The sequence below is a fragment of the Chroicocephalus ridibundus genome, chromosome 1 (genome assembly GCF_963924245.1).
Source record: "Chroicocephalus ridibundus chromosome 1, bChrRid1.1, whole genome shotgun sequence".
In the NCBI taxonomy this organism is placed as follows: domain Eukaryota; kingdom Metazoa; phylum Chordata; class Aves; order Charadriiformes; family Laridae; genus Chroicocephalus; species Chroicocephalus ridibundus.
Window position 1 is genome coordinate 220,802,076 of NC_086284.1, and position 22,060 is coordinate 220,824,135.

Genomic DNA, 22,060 nt, shown 5'->3' on the forward strand with positions numbered 1-22,060 from the left:
GCTGTAGAGGGCAATGAGGTCTCCCCTCAGCCTCCTCTTCTCCAAGCTAAACATGCCCAGCTCCTTCGGCCTCTCCTCGTATGCCCTGGTCTCCAGAGCCCTCACCAGCCTGGTCGCTCTCCTCTGGACACAATCCAGCACCTCAATGTCCCTCTTGTACAGAGGGGCCCAGAATTGAACACAGCACTCGAGGTGAGGCCTCACCAGTGCCGGGTACAGAGGCACCATCACTTCCCTGCTCCTGCTGGCCACGCTATTCCTGATACAAGCCAGAACGCTGTTGGCCTTCTTGGCCACCTGGGCACACTGCTGGCTCATGTTAAGCTGGCCATCCACCAGCACCCCCAGGTCCTTTTCTGCCGGGCAGCTTTCCAGCCACTCTGCCCCAAGCCTGTAGCATTGCTTGGGGTTGTTGTGACCGAAATGCAGGACCCGGCACTTGGCCTTATTAAGCCTCCTACAGCTAGCCTTGGCCCATCGATCCAGCCTGTCCAGGTCCCTCTGTAGAGCCTTCCTACCCTCCAGCAGATCAAATCTCCCACCCAGTTTGGCATCATCTGCAACCTTACTGAGGGTGCACTCAATCCCCTCATCCAGATCATTGATAAAGATATTAAACAAAACCGGCCCCAAAACTGAGCCCTGAGGGACACCACTGGTGACCAGCCGCCAAGAGGATTTCACCCCATTAATCACAACTCTCTGGGCACGGCCATCCAGCCAGTTTTTAACCCAGCGAAGAGTACACTTGTCTATGCCGTGATTCGCCAGCTTCTCCAGGAGAATGCTGTGGGGGACGGTGTCAAAAGCCTTACCAAAGTCCAGATACACAATGTCCACAGCCTTCCCCGCGTCCAGAAGGCGGGGGACACGGTCATCGAAAGAGATCAGGTTGGTTAAGCAGGACCTCCCCTTCCTAAACCCATGCTGGCTGGCCCTGAGCCCTTGGCTGCCCTGCCCATGCCGTGAGAGCTCACTCAAGATGATCCTCTCCGTGATCTTTCCTGGTACCGAGGTCAGGCTGCCAGGCCTGTAATCCATAAACCTCAAAAGATTACAGGCTGCAATAGTACACAAGGAAAGGACCCTATATGCTGCCCTACTCTTATGCTCCTCCTTTTGCAACCGACTTTGGTCGCTGCCAAAGACAGAAAGGTGGAATCGCACTAGAGAGACCTTTAGTTCGATACATTACAACCACCCCTATGTTCTTATGCAATTAGGAACTGTTATATCAAGACTCTTATAAGCTATTATCAAAACAAAGTCAAACAGAAGGAAACCCAATGATCCTTAGGCTCTTGAGAACCTGCTTCACCAAACCGTTGTGCTTGCTCACCCTGTAGTTTCTGTATTGTAGCACTGTTTTCGGCAGATAACACCAACAGCCGGTCAACATCCTGTTTCAGCTGCTCATTTTCAGCTACAATGGCAGCATGGCTAGAGTGCAGCTCTTGCTCAGCCATCTTAAGGCAATTCATCTGCAGGTTCTTCTCTTCTATCTCCAGCCTTTGTTCCCGCTCCAGGTCTTTATACTTCACCTCTAATTCAGCTTGTGCTCTTCTTGCCTCTTCCAGCTGTTCTGAGAGACACTGCAACTCCTCCTGCAAGCAATGGGAGGACTGCTTCCTCTCAGCTAGTTCCAGCTCCATCTTTTCTCTGAGATTCTGAGACTCTCGTCTCTCTGCATCTAGAACACCCCTCAGGGAGCTTAGATCCACTTCCATCTTCTGGCACTGATCTAGGAGTGTCTGTAACAGAATATGGAAATGGATTTAACTCTCAACTAGTTCAATACATTGCCAAAACAAAGTACCTGAATTGTGTCTTAAAATTGCCATTAAAAATCCTTTTCAAATACTAAGTAGCACAAAGGAAGAAATAAATACGGCAGAAATCTCAATTTGTTAGAAAGAAACTGCCCTACTACTTACAAATTGCAAGAAAACAATTCTGGAAGAAATAAGAACTCTCAATTTTGGTAGAGAAAAGCTAAGCCTTAATTTAGAGCAGAGGAACATTGAGGAAAGACGCAACAGAACAGTGGCCATGAGTTCTCTTCTAGAGGAAAGAAAGCTTCCCCAAAAGGGGAGGAAGGACTACAACAAAAGGGGAGGAACTCAGCAATTACAGAGTACAATTAAAGGCCAGAACAAGAGTGTGTACGTGAAAGGGGGTCAAAAATGCTCACGTAGGAAACTGGAGGTAACAGAGTGCTCCACACAGTGCCCACTGCTTTAAGAAAGATCCCAGAAAGCTAGTCGACACTGACAAGAGATTTGAAACAACCAAGGAATAGAAACCGACCCTACACTTGCCAGAATTCCTTTTGTCAAACTTCCTCCCCCTGGAGCTGGGGACAGTCAGCATAGCCAGGAGCTATGCTATACTGAGGAGCTCCCTTTACTTTATGGGTAGGAAGAGAAACTTCAGCCACATGGTCTCAAGTTTATGTCTACCAAGGTCTCCCTCTGACCACATAATATGCATGAGGGGAGTCAAAGCCACAGAGGAGTCGTCAGGGGACTGCAACAACCATGCCGTGAAGACATCCATTCCACCACTCCATGAAACACCCCGATGAGCAATGTGATCAGTAGAGAGTACAAGTCAGCTCACTGAAGCTCTTCACCTCTTCCTCATAGTAAGAGGTCCCACCACTGTGCTTGGCTGGGACACACGGGAAAAGAAAACAGAGTGGTGTGTTAAGTGTGTAAAAGTTCCCAAAGTGAGGTTCAGCACTAGACTGGCTGGAGATTGTGCAGCCTACTAACATGAGACTGACACAGTGTAAGTCTGTTCTAAAGGGATGGAGAATTATTTTCAGAAGTTCAGATAATGGAAAAAAGTTTAAAAATACACTAATCCTATATCTGCAAACAAGCCTTTTAAGAGATTGCCGGTCAGTCTCACCTCTGTGCCCAGCAAGATCATGGAGCAGATCCTCCTAGAAACTCTGCTAAGGCACATGGAAAATACAGAGGTCATCGGTGTCAGCCAACATGGCTTCACTAAGGGTAAATCATGCCTGACAAATTTGGCTGCCTTCTACAATGGCATTACAGCATTGGTGGATAAGGGAAGAGCAACTGACATATCTACCTGGACTCGTGCAAGGCATTTGACACTGTCCCATACCACATCCTTGTCTCTAAATTGAAGATACATGGATTTGATGGACAGATCACCCAGCAGATAAAGAATTGGCTGTACAGTCACACTCAAAGAGTTGCTGTCAACAGCTCTACATCCAAGTGGTGAGTAGTGATGAGTGGCGTTCCTCAGGGGTCACTGCTGGGGCTGGTACTATTTAACATCTTTGCTGGCAACATGGATGCTGGGATTGAGCGCACCCTCAGCAAGTTTGCCGACTGTTTGCCAAGCTGTGTGGAGCAGTTGACACGCTGGAGGGAAGGAACGCCGTCCCAAGGGACCCAGAGAAGCTTGAGAGGTGGGCCCATGCAAACCTCATGAAATTCAACAAGGCAAAGCGCAAGGTCCTGCACCCGGGTCACGGCAATCCCAAGCACAAATACAGGCTGGGCAGAGAATGGATTGAGAGCAGCCCTGAGGAGAAAGACTTGGGGGTGTTGGTTGACTAAAAGCTCAACATGAGCCAGCAATGTGTGCTCACAGCCCAGAACGCCAATCGCATCCTGGGCTGAACCAAAAGAAGCATGGCCAGTAAGTCGAGAGAGGGGATTCCCCCTCTATACTCCGCTCTTGTGAGACCCCACCTGGAGTACTGTGTCCAGCTCTGGGGCCCTCAACATCAGGACATGGACCTGTTGGAGCAAGTCCAGAGGAGGCCACAAAGATGATCCGAGGGCTGGAACACCTGTCCTATGAAGACCGGCTTAAGAGAGCTGGGATTGTTCAGCCTAAAGAAGAGAAGGCTCCCGGGAGACCCTATAGCAGCCTTTCAGTACTTAAGGGGGCTTACAGAAAGATGGGGAGGGACTTTTTACAAGGGCATGCAGTGAAAGGACGAGGGGTAATGGATTCAAACTGGAAGAGGGTAAATTTAGACTAGATATCAGGAAGAAATTTTTCACTCTGAGGGTGTGAGCCCCTGGCCCAGGTTGCCCAGAGAAGCTGTGGCTGCCCCATCCCTGAAGGGGTTCAAGGCCAGGTTGGATGGGGCTTGGAGCAACCTCGGCTGGTGGGAGGTGTCCCTGCCCAGGGCAGGGGGGTGAACTAAATGACCTTTAAGGTCCCTTCCAACTCTAACCATTCTATGATTGCATACTAAACCCTGTCTCAAGGGGCACATCTATACATAATCATATATGCACAGACTTTATCTCATTCTCTTCATGCTCCAAAACGATTAAGAGCCAATACCACTCCAGAAGCTGTGTAATCGTATTATCAAGTTCTCAGCAAGACATACCAAAGAATAGCTGCCTGTACTCTGATCTGGCCTGGATGCTGCAGTCCAGAAACATCGTAGCTAGAGCAGCACTTTATTCTTAGGCAAAGCATTGTGTATTTGATGGCTTTGAACATAACAGTCAGCAGCACGGAGCATGGATAGATTTTCTCCCTGTCCACTTGCTCAGAATCTGGGCCACTAGAGATGGCTGCTGCAGTGTCCTTGTCCCTGTTGTTTGGCTGGACCTACTACAACCAACGCATACAAACCTGCAGCTCTAAAACCTGACCCAAAGGACACCCCTGGCTGATTTCATGCTGTAAACCTGGTGCCAAAAATAAGCTAATCTGGTAACTTCTGAGTTACTGACAAAGGCCCCATCCACCACTTACACATGAGAGTAAAGCAATAAGTAAAGCATGAAAAGGTACCTTGTTTTGTTGTTCAGCAGTACGTAATTCATGCTGCAGCAATTCTATCACCTGAGTTCGTCCTAGCAGAGCTGCTTCCTGCTCCTCTAGCTTTCTCTGAAGTGTACGCAGGTTCTGTGAGAGAGTCAGTGCTATACCAGTATCTGTGAGGCTAACATAAGAAGGCTAGATTTCCTGGTTTCATCCAAACACCTAATTTTCATAACACAGCTACTTTAATAGCCTGAATAACTTCATTTTTGTTGATACTTACTCTGGAGCCCTGGTGCAGTAGGAAGAGCTCACTGTTGTTTTACATACAGGGAACTGGAGCACAATAATTTAATACTTCTTTTTAACTGTTCTTTCTTTTCAACTTAGGATAAAGTTCTTTACAATGAGGGTGGTGAAACACTGGAACAGGTTTCCCAGAGAGGTGGTGGAGGCCCCATCCCTGGAGATATTCAAGGCCAGGCTTGATGAGGCTCTGAGCAATCTGATCTAGTTGAAGATGTCCCTGCTTACTGCAGGGGGGTTGGACTAGATGGCCTTTAAAGGTCCCTTCCAACCCAACAGATTCTATGATTCAACTGATAGCAAATCAGCAAACTGAAGATAGGACTCAAAGTCCAAAGTAGCATCCCAAAAAAACCCCAAACAACCAAATCCTATCTCTTCTCACCCCTTCTGAGTTACTTTGATGACAACTGCTCTCTCAGGGTGTCTTCAGACTGGTAAAATTTCTTTTCCCGTCTCCTCCCATAATAAGATTATTACATCAAACATACCTGCTGCATCTCCGCTTCTAGATCTGACTGGGCCGCTATCTTGAACAGTTCAGCTTGGTGATGGTGAACCTGCTCTTCTAGGAGAGCTTCCTTCTCCTGAATCACTTCCTGCAGGGTGCTCATCTGAAAATATAAGCCACAAAAAAAAAAAAAAAAAAAAAGAAGGTTATGAGCTTGACAGACATGCAGGCTTGCTTTCAACACGCACCACCATATTATGTGTGTGATGAGGTCTTCAGCTTGATAATCCTCTATGTCACCCTGGTCAAATGGTATCTTTATGCTACCAATACATAAATATTAACTGATAATATTTCAGATCCCAGAAAGCAAACCCCATAGAATTTAATCTAAAAATATACAGAATGATAAAAGATATTATTACTATATAATTACAAGTTCATAAAACTTGTGGGGTTTTATTTGTATAGGATGCAGCCCAATTCACAGATCATAAGCTAAACCTGCAATTCAGAGTATTAATAAAAATCGTTCCATAAATAAATACCAGCTGTTACATTATGTGACAAAAAGCTCCTCTGCACATCCACTGTAGACAAAGAGAGGCAATGGAGCTGAAAGAATACTCTGCTCCAGCTTTCCAAAGCCCATCACAGAACAGCAATGGCAGGCAGGGAAGAGCCCAGATTCTGACCTGGCCAAAGGGACATCCCGTCCAGGCCTTTCCAGGGCCTGTTGCCTCCCTCCTTAGAGGGCCAACAGTCCCATCGTCCAAGCGTGAAACCCATTAAGCTGACTAAATGGTGGAGCACCTTCTGCATAAAGGGTGGTTACTGCCTAGGGGCACAGGATATATTACGGGACACGGATGAGCAGCATTGTGGGATTGCAAAAGACTTACAGAATGTTTAGAGGAGGAATGAAAGGCAGGGAAATAGATCTACCTAGGTGATCTGGGGAGAAACAAAAACAAAAAACCAGACAGTAAGGGAATTTAAAGAGGCCAGCTGTGTAAACAGTGGCTGCTCAATATGCTTGTCTGTCCATGTCCTGCACCGATCAGCAGTCTGTCCTGTCTTCTTACCAAACACCATTTCTAATTCTGTCACTGCGGAAGAGGGCCTCTATTCAGTGTGCATTTGTGTGTGTATGGGGGGTCCAAGTGCTAGTAACTGGAATCAGACTGTGGGTCAAAGGGCTTGTGTCCACAGTACTAGCAACTGGAGAGATTAGAGCAACTGAACTTAAGTGCCCGCAACTGCAGTGGGACCACAGGTCAGAGGGCTTGTATGTACATGGTACCAGAAACTGGAACAAGTGCGAGTATGCAAGCGAATGTATGACCATTAGCAAGCATCAAGCCGGACTAGGTGGCAAATAGATGAAGCAGCCTGGGTGCCAGGACAGAGGAAGAATGGTGCCCAAGGGTGAGACCAGAGGCAGACCTGGCTACTGGATGGACTAAGGGAGTTCTGGCCAGCTGACAGAGCATAGGGTCTTGGGGGTCTCTAAGGATGAGACCTGCTTTTGTGTATGTGTGAATCTCTCAGAAAACTGATTACTAGAGAGACCAGGGGAGTGCTGGTCAGGGTGCACATGTGTGTCTGTGTCTCTCCAAGGATAACAACGCTGCGGATTGGCTACTGAAGGGGGCAGGGGAGCCCTGGTCAGATGTGGTGCATGTGCATACACACATGTGAACTAATGTGCACATTTTTCTAAAAGCAAGCCAGTACAGGGGGGATGGCTATTGGAGGGACCAGGGGCGAACCAGTCATCCCTGTGCACACGTGTGTGTGAGCGATGGGTCTGTACCGGCAGCTGGAGTAGGGCCGTGGGCCCTGGGGCTTTGCATGTGCACATGGCATCAACCAGGGAGACCTGGATCCAGGGGACAGTTACTGGGCCAGCTGAGTGTCTAAGCACAGCTGATGGCGAGATCCACAGCATACATCTGTATATATTCTTACTATTCTCCCATCTCAGCTGCCACAGAGGCGAACAAGGTGAGGCTGTTGGCACTGTTTGTGTTCATGTGAGTGCTGTGTTGTGCTATCTATGCAGCTGGATATTGATATACATACACAGGAGCTGTAGATGCGCACCTGCTGGGAACACATCCTCAGCCATGCTACTGGCTGGACTGGGGGGGCATAGTGCTTTGGCCAGAGTACGGCTAAATTACTTTGGATTTAGCCGTACTCCCTAGGATCTAGGTATTTAGGATTTAGCCATACTCTCTAGCAGCAGCATGTCCTCAGGAACAACTGTCTCTCTTAAACTACCCAGTGACAAGGCACGTGGCAACGGTTCAAAGCTGCGCCAGAGGAGGTTCAGACTTGACATTAGGAAACATATTGTTACGAAGAGGGTGGTCACACACTGGAACAGGATTCCTAGAGAGGTGGTCAATGCCCCATGACTGTCAGCGTTTAAGAGGCATTTGGACGATGCCCTTAACAACATGCTTTAACTTTTGGTCAGCCCTGAATTGGTCAGGCAGTTAGACCAGGTGAACACTGGAAGTCCCTTCCAGCTGAACTACTCTATTCTATCATGCTAGTGTAAGTGGTGGGGTGGGAAATACAGACACACAAACAGACTAATGAATAGAAAAAGAAATTTCTGTACCTGTGTTGCATACTTGATTTCAGCATCTTTCAGATTCACTTTTGCTAGAGCCAGCTGTTCCTTCAGATCCTGAACAGTCTCCTCTCGCTCCTTGAGCTGCTGTTTTAGTGCTTCGGCTTCCTCTCTATGCCCTTCACTTGTATTTTGGTTATTCTGACATTGCAAGGGAAAAGAAACAGAAGAAAGCAAACTGATCAGTATTACTGGTGAATTAAAAAAAAATATTAAAAATTAGAATGCTACCGCACTTCTAACTCCTGACCAGAGGCTTATTTCTACTACATCCCTTCATTTCTTAACTTTACATTTTCTTTGTTTCTTTAAATGAAGTTGTCCTACGCTAAGTAATTATTTTCCCTATTTCTGTGTAGATATGCACAAGATGTCTTTAATTGGGAAGTGTTAAATCACTTTGGAATGGCTAATTATCCATGGATGCTTACCATATGTTTTATTTAATAATATTATTTACCTTAGTTTATAATACATAATCTACGATATGACCACCTTGATTGTGAGGCTTTTTAATTTCACAGATTTCTCTAATACCAGAAATTAAACATTTTTTAAGTAGCAATAGAAGGATATTCTCTGCATGACAAAGGCGCAGACATTAAACATTCTAGATTACAGAAAATGCCCGTGGAAATCTCTTCAGACTAAAGGCATTTATAGCAATGAACCTGTTAGAAATAAGCAAAGGGAACATGCAAACAATCATCAGTTCCACTCCACTCTGAGGCGTTAAACCCCTCTGTTCATGACCATGAAATTTAAACTCAGACATTTCACATAAAACGTGCCCTTGGGCTATGTCTACTCAGACATACTAGCACACTACACCTGCACTCCTTTTTTGCCTCTCAAAGACCATCTGTATGGCAGGATATTCTCTCATACCACAGCCGTATGCCTGCTTAACGCAGAGTCACATAACAGATTCAGCATGTCAACACCGTCACTGAGAAGCAGGAAAAACATCCTTCTATTGTTATCATCACAGCACTCCCAACTACTTCAAGCCCTTAGGGCTGGGGATTTTTGACTGAATATATACAAAATGTACCTCTCTCCTCTTCCTTGTTACAGGTATTGGATCAAAGATCACCAAGAACACATGGAGTGTACAGAGTATTTATGTCCTTTAAACCCATTCTGAAAAATTTATGAAGGCTTTTAGAAGGACTTACAAGTCAGTGTAATAAGAGTAAGTAAGAAGCTACTGTTCCTCAAAAGATGTGTCACCTACAGAGAAGGTCTTTGGAAGCAGGTAAAACAGACAAGGAAAGCTTTAATTGCTCTTAAACTCAGAAGTAGAACACGGGGAAAAACCAAAACAATGTAAGTGCAGGAAGCTTTAAGAAGCCAAAGATATATATCATTCATAAGGCTCGGGGAAAGCAGTTGCTAGGAGGGAAAGATGAATTACTTTGCTTACTTGGGATTAGCTTTTAGGATTGATGTTTAGTATCAGATTTGGATAAGCTTTTGATGAAGTCCTTGCACCCTGGTCAGTAGGTGGAGTACCGCAATTAAGGACAGTAGCACAGCTACAAAGTTCCCAGAGCTCAAGCTTTCAAATGTCACGTTTTCCCAAAATGCATAAACTCTTATATCTGAACATAAACTTTTAAAGTGGATAAACACAAATTAAGATGAGCCTCTATTGTTCTGTATACAAATACCAACTACTTAATAGAAAGATATAAGCTGATACTTCTATTCTCCTGAAAATAAGACACTCTGTTAAAAGCCCAGAAAGTAATAGTACCAATTAGATATTTAAAATACAGCCTTCTCATGGGGCCCCTGTCATGGAGAGGAAAGAAAAGCCCTTTTCTGTATTTATCCCTCATGATTTCCAAAAGGAACCATGAATGTTCAATACCTCAGCACAACATGCAACTTTAACCTAAATTTTTCATCTTCAAATGCCAAGATATCTGCCTAGGAAATACCACCATTACTCAAGACAGCATCTACTTGGGGAAATAATTCTAAATAAATAGAGGAATCTGTAGCTTCTCAGTAAGTCTAACCTTACAAGAAAGTATCTAGAAAGTGCTTTCTGGGTCAAACACATAATATTGCAGGTAACTGCCCTAACATGATTTCTCTTAAACAATGTTCTAACCCAAAACCAATAAGGCTCTGGTCCACATTGTTTCCACTGGAGACTCTATCAAGACCTCACTCCTCTAGTTAGAAGGTAATTTTTCTTAATGCCTAATTTCCACCGTCAGTACTGTCCTTGCCCTTTAACAGTTTTCCCACTTTCTTGGTGCTTACCTTCCTCATACAACTGTAGAAAGAAATTATGTTTCCTCTCTGCCTTTGGTTGACTAAACAGACAAGCTACTTTGAGTGTCTAGTAAGAGCAGCTACTAATATATGACGGGAGAATGGAAAGTCTTCTGCTGCTCTCAGAATTTACCCTTCCTAATTCCAAGTGAACAGAATATGACAACACTCCACATGAAGCCTACTCTTAGTACAATAGTTGGAAGGATAACTGTTTGCCTTGTGCGAAAAAGAATAGGCCTCTTTTTAAAATCTACGTCACACTGATTAAATGATGATAACCTTTCCCTGATTTTGCCTTCAACTGATAAATTTGAATTTTGAAGCAAGAACACTCATTAGTCCACAACAGCAAGCCTACACAAAATAATGTAACAGCGCACAGGTGTATACACGCTACACAAGAGTAAACTAAAAAAGGTCTCAGCAGCAGGACAGCAATGTGAAGTGACATAGCTAAACAGCCTCTAGGGCATTCACCGTCCTCTGTAGCCGGGTGATTTTTTTCATGGCCTCGCAGTACACAGTGGCAGGACACCACAGGTGTTTGATCTTGCACTTACTAAATTTTGCTTTATTTTTCCATTATGTCAATCCTCAAGATCACTCAGTTCTTCCTATATGAAAATGAAATGCTGCTTTGCACTGAGAAAGATACTCAAAAACGTATTGTAAAGTGAATTACAGTATTAATTAGTATTACAATATTAATATTACAGTAAAGTGAATTACAGTATAATTCTATGATTTTATCATGCCATCAATCAAAAGTAGTAAGCACAAGTCATGGAACCAATCTTTACTCCATTAGTCTCAGCTGACAGCTTTCACACTCACCATTTAATGCTTTCTATAATCTTTTTTTTTTTTCCCCCTCAATGTTTCAAAAAACCCTTATCTTCTCTGGTTTAACAAGCATCATCTGATGTCTTGCAATCTGTTTGGACTTCTATCACATTTCCCTTGGCTAGTATCAATAACTTTTAAAGAAAACTGTGGTCAGCAGAACAATTTTAAGTTTTTAAAAATTACCAGCTCCGATGGGAGCTTCTAGCTAGTAGCTAATAGCTTCTTCAATATCTTGGTGCAGGACACTTTCCCCTCATTTTTTACCTATCTTGACACAATTGTCTTGCCAACCACAAGACTTTGTGGTGGCACAGGGAGTTATATGGCTGGAATTTATTTTTTTTTTTAAAGCACATTTAAGTTACTGTCTTTCAATTTTAATGACCTCCTTACCTCATTGTTCTTGTATTTCAGCCAACCGTCCCTCTCCTTTGCTGTACTCACATGACAGATAACATTTTGAAACTTACAGCTCAGATAGAGATTTCTGCAGGAAAGAACTTAGCTACAACAGATTACCAAAGGTACACAAAGTGAAACTGGCCCACACCCTTAAGAAGGTCAAGTTGTGCACTCCAAGGGCATCTGCAGCACAAGGAAGCTGGACAGACCGGCTTCCTACAGCACAGACATCCTTACTGGAACTATGAACAATCTGCTAACAAAAGAGATAGGACCTGCTAGCTCACTGGGACCTAAAATGTAGTGTGGCACCTGATGATCAGTAGAAGCTAACACATCTTAAGTAGCCCTATTCTCCCAACCTTGGGATATACTTGCTCTTCTGATACGGTCTGTGCAGGCAATGGTGATCCTTTCTCTGTCAGCTCCTCAATGCGTTTGTTCAGAGAGGCCAGTTTGGCTTTGGCCTGAAGTTTAAGCTTCATCAGTTTAGCGTCTGCAGCCTCTCGCTCTTCCTGTAAAAAGATACAAACTGAGTGCAGTTAAAATTCTAGTGCTATCACCCTGAAAGCACCACTTGGAAAAGTTAGATAATTTGTCTGCTGTTCTTTGCCCAAGCCTGCCGTCCCAGTAACAGTGCTCATTTAAACACATCCAGGAAACAAATTTGCTCTGAAACACTATACACAGCAAAATAGTTAGCTTCTGCTCTAGTACTTTCTCTTCAAGGGGCAGATCGCTCAAGGGACTTCTACTAGCAGTTAATGCAAACTCAGTTTGCCGTCCTCTGTTATATGCAGTCCCTCAACACTGTCTCAAGTAACTGCACTTTCTCTCATGTCGTGCCTCAGGGTAAGCAATATGTATCTTTGCTTACATGCCATAAAACCACTGGAATGCCGAGTGACTGCAGCACAGCCTACTCTGCCTCAAACACTCTGAAATGGGGAAAGAAAAACCTCACACAAAAGATACCAGTGTTTATTAGAGCCACCAGGAATCCGCACGGGCCTCGAGGAGCTCCGAGACAAAATGCTACATAACTTGGACATAACTTATCTATTCTAGAAGGAATTACCCCTAAGCGAAATGAACAGAAGCTATCCTACTTCTCTTGGGTTAGGGTCCATTCTTTGGACTCCAACAGTTCTCTGGAATTGATGCATTTAGTAGTGCAGGTGTCCCAAATGTTCAAAAGAAACCAGAGACCGTCTTGCCCAGAAAGCTGAAGCAGCATTTTACTCTTGTTCCTAGGTCCCTGGTAAAAGAAATGATACCTTGAGTACAGTTTCTTTTTGCTGGAGCAGGGCATCCTTTTCTCGGATCAAATCCTTCAGCTGAACAACTAGTTTTTCCGCTTGGGCTAGGCGCTCCAATAGGTCCTCAGGTGCCTCCTCCATGCTTTCTGCTTCTGGCTCTAAAGCTTGTACCTGAAACAGTGAAATGAGTGCTCTGGAGGAAAAAAGTCTAAACAGACTGCAGCCTAGCATCCAAATAATATATTCAGCTCCACTCCTAAATGCCTACTTAAAGTAGGCATAAAATGCCTACTCCTAAACAGCTACTTAAAGGGTGGGTGTCAGGAGGATGGGGCCAGGCTCTTGTCAGTGGTGCCCAGTGACAGGACAAGAGGTAATGGGCACAAACTTGAGCATAGGAAGTTCCACCTAAACATGAGGAGGAACTTCTTTACTTTGAGGATGGCAGAGCACTGGAACAGGCTGCCCAGAGAGGTGGTGGAGTCTCCATCTCCGGAGACATTCAAAACCTGCCTGGACACGTTCTTGTGCCACCTGCTCTGGGTGACCCTGCTCTGGCAGGGGGGTTGGACTAGATGATCTCCAGAGGTCCCTTCCAACCCTATGATTCTATGCTGCACTCTGTTCCTTGCAAGCATTTCATGTAGCCTATAGAACTATATACAATTAGCTGAAACCAGGAGTAAAGCTCAGGATACCCAAGAGACAATACACAAAAAAAGAGCACCTTTGCTGAACACAACACCAGCAAATCCGAAATAAGTGGCACTGGAGAGACTCTACCACTCAAACACTACCCAGTGTCTCAAGTACCAGAGGGCAACACAGAGATCAAGCCTTCCACTGTCACCCAATCATCCAGAGCCCCCCTTTCTGCTACACAGAATCATTAGTACTCTTAAAAAGTCTTTCTTCACCCTAGTTCTAGTTTGTTTTCTAGGATCACCTCAAGATGTTCAAACTAAGGAGATATGGTCTGCCCCATAAAAGTGCTGACTTAAGAGATCAGGAATATAGGAGAAGCAGAGTGGAATGACAGCTCAGTCTAGTGCTCAGTAATGAAGCAGCAGGAAATGGTTCTCACTGCCATCAAATGATTTACACTCCTCAAACTAACTCTCAATGAGATCTGAAAGGCTTTAGATCTAAAAACTGTACTTACAGCAATAGAGGGATCAGTAACTGCATCTCCATCATCACCTGACAGCTCTTGCAAAACAGTACTTGCTAAACCTGACAAACGGCTCAGCATCTTCAGCCTGAAACAAAACAAAGAGTCAGAATACAGTTACAGAGTCAAAATTACTAAGAAGAATACGCATCCCTTCATTCTTATCTCTAACGTTATAGAGGAGACAAGGCTTAAAGGGAATACATCTCCTGTGCCAAGAGAGAAAAGCCAAAGTAAAACCTCAGGAATAAAGAAATTATCATGTTAACAAAAGCAGACAGACTCTCAGAACATAAAAGAGGATGTGCTGTTAAGACACATGAAGATACCTTCATCGCTCTACAAGTACGATTGAAAAATACATTTTTACACCAGATTTCGAGTCACTCATAGTTCATTCTTGACCCTTCTTAATGACATTACAGAGCCATGATCTGTTCAGTTTACTCGAATGAAGAATAAGTGATTCTTCAATGAAGTCACTTATTTACAGGCCAAACACAGCCTGTAAATACATAAAAGAAGCTTTCAGTTAATAAGTAGTGGGAACAGTGAACTCAGCCCTGATGTTTGCCAAGTAGATGCCAGAGTGTCACATTAAAGAGATTATGAGACCTCTGCATGTCACACATGTGACATGAGAGGACCTTGACATAAGGGAATAGTCTGGAGAGGGCATATATTGCCTGGCTGCTACTTAGCATACCTTCTTTCCTTTCCTTGAAATTCAGGAGTGAAAATGATCCAGCAAGTGGAGGTGAAGAACAAGAAAAATACAGCAGTATGTGTCAGAAATGCATAATTTGCCATTCTGAGGAGAGTGGCAGATTAAGTCCTCCATTATTAACCCAGAAAATGGGATGCAATCCACCCCAATGAGTCCACCAAATTCGAATGAGCAGTTGATAAGCCAAAGTATAGAGCTGCCAACCAGAGGGATCTCAACAGGCTAGAAAAACAGACTGACAGAAAGATCATGAAGTTCAGAAAAGGCAAATACAGAGTCCTACACCTGGGATGGAACAAACATATGCAGCAGTACAGGTTGGGGACCAACTGGCTGTAAAACTGTGTTTCAGAAGACAACCTAGGGATTCTGGTGGATAAGCTCAACATGAGGCAGCAGCGTGCTCTCACAGCAGAGGTCAACTACATACTGAATTGTATTGGTAAGACCGCAGCCAGCAGGTTGAGGGAAGCAATTGTTCCTTTCTATTCAGCACTTGTCATTCTACATTTGAAGTACAGCGTCCACCTTCAAGCTCCCTGATACACAAAAATGACAGGGACAAACCGAAGCAAGTACAGCGGAAAGCTCCCAGGATGACTGAGGGTTGGATTACAAACCACACAGAGAGGCTAAGAATGCTTAGCTTGTTCAGCCTTGAAACAACGGGTAAGGAATGGGATACAATTGCTGTCTTTCCTATAATTGCCTATTAGGAACCTAAAGACAGAGACAGACACTTCTTACGAGATGCACAGCAGATGGACATGAGGCAGTGGACACAAGTTGCAGCACAAGAAATTTCAATCAGAAAAACACATATACACAGGGAAAATGATAAAAAAAATACCAGAACAGGCTCATAGAAACCTGATCTACCTTTGAAGTTAGCCATACTAAGGGCAGAGGGTTTGACCAAATGAACTCCCAAGGTCCCTTAAGACCTAAATCATTCTAGTACTCCGTGAAAAAACGTCACACGTGACACTTAACATATCTCTTAACAGAAAAGCTGTAGATCTGTCCCAACTGTAAGTCCATGCCTGTAAACGGCAAAATAATTTGTACAAATATAAAAGAAGCTCCAGTAGCGCAAAGCAAAGCTAGGCAAACTCACAGTAGTTTACATTACAATAATTATCTCCATCAAATGGAATCTTTTAATATGACAAGATGGCTCCCTTATCTAGAAGTAGGCTTCTAATCTGGCTACAATGACCCACTCATTCTTGACCTCCTTCATCTTAGTAAGCAAATCTTTGCTCTTAGATTGACACTTAAAGCGTGGAAATATTGACAATGGAGAGAACAGTAGTGCATTATTCTTCTGTAGCAGTCACACTTTCTAACCATCTGATTTTGCAGATGTAGAAAATGTCACAATGCACATTAGAGCACCAATAGCAGAAAAGGGCGTGTGAACACCAACCTTTTTTATGCACGAAGTAGCTCATAGCTCTGCTTTTTCAGTACTAAAGAGGTTTCCAAGGCAGAGCGGTCATACACAGGTCCTTCACACCATTCTTTTTTATCTCTTGGGTTCTTGGGTACTGACAGGTTGCATGAACCAAGACTCTTGAGAGAGAAAAAAAAAAAAAAAAAAAAGAGGTGCGGAATAATTACTAAGTTGTCTAAAAATACAAAAGTACAGCATTGTTCACACATTAAGGAAAAGTATAAAATCAAGAGGCTTCTGAGGTAGAAAACAGCTGCAGCTGGCATGAAGAATACAACATCTGCGGCTCCCTGATAAGGATGCTTGTGAATCTACATGAGGTATAGGGTGGGATGCAATTATTCCGCGGCTTTACCTTATGATGTATAGCAGATATAGGAATGAGATGATACCATGAAACAGATAAACTGCCAATTAGCTGCCTGCTCAATACTCAGAGCCAACATTTTGTCAAATTTTGATGAAATGCTGTCCTTTATGCTAATTTTGCTCATTATAATGTCATTATAATACCAAAACACACCTCCATCCCGAAGGCTACCTGCCTCCAAGGTGCGAGCACTCCTTCTTGAGTCTGCGCCCTGAATTTCTCATAAACTATACCTTTAATTATGAAGCGAGAGAATTTTACACCAATCATAGTAAAAGTATGTATGACTAAAGTCACTCAAACTCCACCTTGAAGATAACAAATAGTATAAAAATAGCCTGAGAGACGGGGGGATACCCAGGGAAGACACCATCGCAAAGAACTCCATCACTGACTTCTGGGATCAGTCAACGGGCTGAGCCTCTCTTCCCCCACATAGGGATGCCTTTGGGTAAGACTTAGATTATACCGAGTGCTTTCTTGGGAAAGTTAGAAATTTCTCTAGAGAATCTCTTTCCTACATTTATAGCCAGGCTGTATCGTTTATAACTTTGTCGCAGGTTTTGTATATGTAACAATACTTTCATTTGCACATGCTTTGCAGACAGCGTATTTATCACCAGCAATCCTAAGAACCTACATATCTGTTGTTTAAATAAACTGTGCTGTTTAAGTAGCTAGTTGTTTCGGTTTCTCACTGAATGTGACCAAAGGCTCGAGAGTGGCCGTGCCAGTTCACGAGCACGACTAGACTGAAGGTGCAGTCCACTATCAGTGTATCCAAATCGTAATAGTTTAATACATATTAAACGCGATTGGACTGATAGTGCTGAATTGTGCATCGCTCATAATTTAAACCTAGCCACAGCTAGCCTCCCACCTCAGTGAGGAGTGTTAGAATGCATGGGGGTTTATTTTCTGCCAAAACTGCTTTGCCCCTTTCATTCAACGAGAGGAAAAGAATTTATGCAGCAGTAAATAAGCCCATTCTTCATCCTACACAGTACACTTTGGGATTATTACAGTCAGTCATTTGCAATAAGCATAAAAAGTGAAAATTCTTCCCCATTCAGGAAACTTAATTTCTCCTGTTCTTGCAGAGACATGCCTCTGTTTCTTATGCTGTACGGCATGAGCTTAGTCTCTTCAGCCTACAGAAGAAAACGCTCAAGAAGCAGTTAGTGAATCAAAAAGACATGAGGCAAGAAGCCAGGCCTCAGACAGTCTCTTGCAAAGAGTTCTAGAGGATCAATCTACTCAAGCAGCATAATGTCAGAGAGCCAGGACTGTCCACATTCTGTATCAATACAATAGCCAGTAAAAAAGTACTGCTGCTTTGCTTATGTCTCAGCTGGCCCTGAGTGAGAATAAGGCATGGTATTCCAGAATAATATAGTTTTCCTGTTCCTACTAGAGAAACTTCTGTCAACACCAACTATTCACCAAGCTGGTAATATAAAAGACTCATTTAAAGACCTGGAATCCCTGGTTCATTACAAAAATAATAAAGAATTTATAGTTTTGTAAACCACCATCGCCAGAACACCCTAATAAGGAACAGAGCCTGCTGTCTTGGCAATGGTAAAAGCACATTTTAGAAAACAGTCATCCAAATGCAAAAGTGCCTCTTTCAGACTGTTAATAATATTTGAAGAGAATGCATTTGATCTTCCTATTGAGCATTAGGCTACAGGTTCTTAAAGTCACAAATGCACAATATATGGTTGATATGTGACATGAGGTAACATAAGATAACATGACTTAGGACTGATAGAACCAATAGATGAATTGTTAGAAGTGGTATTAGAAAAATGGAAAAAGGCAGAATCTAGGCATCTGCAGACATCCACTGTAATCAGAAATACATATGGGGCTCAGCACATATCTGCATGCTACAGGTATTAAAATTTCAAGCATGCGTACATGGAACATGTTGAGAAGTCAGTGATTCCCTGGCCTTCGTCCAGGCTAGCTACATTAACTTGATACTGAACTCAAGATAATATGCCTTGCTGGGCTTGGCTTACAGTTGGGTCCTCAAAATGCAAACAGAGGAACTGAGGCCTGTCTGCAACTATTTGCCCAGGCATGGACTTTAGTAACCTGAACTCAAGTCTTATAGATTTACATCTTTTGAACTCGCCTTGACATTGTATTCTCAGGTGAGCTGAATATGGCAAGGGATGTGAAGGGGAATGAAAAGCGATTCTACAATTATATAAACAGCAAAAGGAAGCCCAGGGAAAACATGGACCCGCTGCTAAATGTGGCAGGGACCCTGACCACAGAAAAGGCTGAAGTACTCACTGTCTTCTTTCCCCCAACATTTAGTGGCAAGACCAGGCTTCGGGAATCCCAGTCCACTGACACCGAATGGAAAGTCTGGAGCAAAGAAGACTTACCTTATGTGGAAGAGAACCAAGCTAGGGAGCACAAACTGGTCATACACAAGTCCACGGGGCCTGACAGGATGCACCCAGAAGCTGGCTGATATCACTGCAGAGTGCACCCTCAGCAACTTTGCAGCAGACACAGAACTGAAAGGGGTGGCTGATACCCCACAAAGGGGTGTGCTGCCATCCAGCGGGACCTGGGCAGGCTGGGGAAATGGGCCAAGGGGAACCTCATGAAGTTCAACAAAGGGAAATGCAAACTCCTGCACCTGGGGAAGTATAACCCCATGCACCAGTACATGCTGGAGGCAGACAAGCTGGAAAGCAGCTCTGCAGAGAAGGACCTGGGGATCATGGTGGCCAAGCAGCTGACCATAAGCCATCCATGCACCCTCATGGCAAAGGCCAGCATCATCCTGGGCTGCATTAGGGGCAATGCCAGGAGGAAGGTGATCCTTCCTCTCTACTCAGCACCGGTGAGACCACATCTGGAGTACTGTGTCTAGTTCTGGTCTCACCCGAACAAGAGAGACGGGAACGTGCTGGAGCAAATTCAATGAAGGACAACAAAGAGTTGTCTCAGGAAGGATCTTATCACAGAACGGGTGAGGTTAGACCGGGTCATCTGGTCCAACCTCCCTGCTCAAACAGGACCACGTAGAGATAGCTGCCAAGGACCATATCCAGACAGCTTTTGAATATCTCCAAAGACGGAGGCTCCACAACCTCCCTGGGCAACCTGTGCCACTACTCAGTAACCCACACAGTAAAAAAAGTGCTTCCTGATGTTCAGTGGGAACGTCCTGTGTTTCAGTTTGTGCGTGTTGCCTCTCCTCCTGTCACTGGACACCACTGTAAAGAGCCTGGCTCAGTCTTCTTCAAACTCTCCCTGAGAATAAATCCAGGAACAAGCACACTGTAGCTTTAAATACTGTCTCCAAGCCAACAGTTCACACATGAGGTGGTAGCTGTCTTATGCATTAGCCTGAAGGACTTGTGGCAGGAACACCCTGGTGCTTGCACTTTTTATTTACTTCTGAGCTTATAGCAGGAAAGCATTATACAATGTTGGCCAATCTCCTCATAAACAAAAGTAGACAAACACAAAAGGACAGAGGTTATTCTGTGTTTCACTGCCTCACCCAAATAAAGCAAACAGTACAACTCTCAGAGACAAGACTATTGTTCTTCCAGAGTCATACTAACTTTGGTAGAGATTTCCATTTTTGTAATTCATAGCAGAATACAAAAGACCTGCACTATGTTCAAATGTAAGCCAGTACCATTTGTGTTCTGGTTGTAGTTGAAAACAATGTTTTGCTCAGCGTTCCTATGACTAATGAACTTTTGCTCATAAGACTTCACTTTGAACACTGGGACTACCAGCAGTATTCCAGAAGACGCTCCTTTACTCTGAGTTATACTTCCCTTACTGATCCAAACAGCCTAAGCCCATTACTAGTCATAGAGCGGTCTGCATACAAGCAATAATCAATGCATAAATCCCCATATTTCTATCTCTAGGTATCAGCCATAGGAAAGAAAGACTTGACAGTGTTTTTCCCTAGCTTATTCTATTACACATTTATTATACTAAATTAAGTTTAATTCTTTGCATTTCACCTTCTTTTGAATGCAAAGAGGCATTAAAGGCCCTGCTGCTGTACACGAGCCCTGGATCCAATCTCTCACGCTGTGCAGAGGGGCTCTGAAAGGGACAAGGACGGAAAGAGAGCAACAGATCTCGACTGTTGCTGTCACCCACAATCCCAAGCCTCGGGAGCTGGCAACAACCTTCCACCAAGGGAAGGGAAAGCCAGCACCGGCACAGCTGCAGGAGCGCTTGGTTGCCCTGCCAGTCCCGCAGATTTACCGACGAGAGCCTCCCCAATGCAAGGCCTGCGGTGGGCCTCGCAAGGCAGAAACCTTCCGAGGTCGGGCTCCGCTGCCCGTCACGCCTGGACACCGCGGGCAGGCCGCCGGCGACAGGCGGCACGGGGGCACCGCAGGCACCACGGAGCCCGGCAGAGGGATGGCCGCCACCGGCCCAGCCCGTCCCGCTGTCCCTCGCCACCCTGTACCCCGAGAAGCTGCGAACCCACCCCAGTTCCCTGGGCCCGGCAGGGCCGCTCCCCGTAGGGCTGGCAGCAGCGTCCCGGCTCTGCACGCTGGAGACAGCCCGGTCCGCGACCACCGCCGAGAGCCGAGCAACAGCTCCGACTCCACAGACCGCACACGGCAGAAGGACAGCACCGAGAGGGACAGGGAGACACCAACCTGACACCAACCTACCACCAAACCCGCCACGCTCCGCCGCTGTAAAACCCGTCCCACCCCAGCCACCTCAGCACCGGAACACGCCGCGGAGACTTCCGCCGCCAGCGCGGCCCCGCCTTCCCGCAGGAGAACAGCCAATCAACTGCTGAAACACGAGGATAGACGTGATCATCAGCGAATTGCGACGAAGCAGCCGCCTCGGCGCCATAGCTATCCTGCAACATGGCACAAAATCACCAATCCCGAGCAGGACTTGGGGACTCGCTCAATAACAAGGAAGCGACCAATCAGCTGCGGCTTCCTGAGGCGCCGTCAGGGGTGTGACGGGGCGGTGTGACCGGCGCGCGCTCGGTGCCGCAGGGCCGGGCCGGGCCGGGCCGAGGGCGCTGCGGGGTCGGGTTGAAGGGACCTCTAAGGGTCAACTAGTCCGACCCCCGCCATGGGCACCTCCCACTAGACCAGGTTGTCGGAGCTCCGTCCAGCCTGGCCTCGAACACCCCCGGGGATGTCCAATCTAAACCTGCCCTCTTTCAGTTTAAAACTCTGGCTTCTCGTTGTGTCACTCCAGGCCTCGGTAAAGTCTTTCTCCATCTTTCTTCTAAGACCACTTTATATATTGAAAGGCTGCAATAAGGTGTCCCCAGAGCCGCCTCCTCTGGGCTAGTTGTTTAGCCCAACTCCCGCAGCCTC

General features: G+C 45.1%; 1 protein-coding gene across 4 annotated transcripts in view; it reads right to left on the reverse strand.

Annotated features, from left to right (window-relative positions):
* Positions 1 to 21,432, reverse strand: part of GOLGB1 (golgin B1) — a 57,834-nt gene extending 36,402 nt beyond the window's left edge. Inside the window, exons 1-9 of one of the 4 annotated variants that reach the window (XM_063323830.1) lie at positions 21,386 to 21,432; positions 16,304 to 16,449; positions 14,139 to 14,235; positions 12,995 to 13,147; positions 12,080 to 12,232; positions 8,166 to 8,318; positions 5,574 to 5,696; positions 4,807 to 4,920; positions 1,340 to 1,751 (exon numbers count right to left, since the gene is read on the reverse strand). In XM_063323830.1, the coding sequence (XP_063179900.1) occupies positions 1,340 to 1,751; positions 4,807 to 4,920; positions 5,574 to 5,696; positions 8,166 to 8,318; positions 12,080 to 12,232; positions 12,995 to 13,147; positions 14,139 to 14,228 (1,198 nt within the window). In that variant the 5' untranslated portion in view covers positions 14,229 to 14,235; positions 16,304 to 16,449; positions 21,386 to 21,432. Of the gene's footprint in view, positions 1 to 1,339; positions 1,752 to 4,806; positions 4,921 to 5,573; positions 5,697 to 8,165; positions 8,319 to 12,079; positions 12,233 to 12,994; positions 13,148 to 14,138; positions 14,236 to 16,303; positions 16,450 to 21,370 lie in introns of those variants that run through there. The other 3 variants (XM_063323829.1, XM_063323831.1, XM_063323833.1) reach the window with 3 other exon arrangements.
* Positions 21,433 to 22,060: the final 628 nt, after the last annotated feature.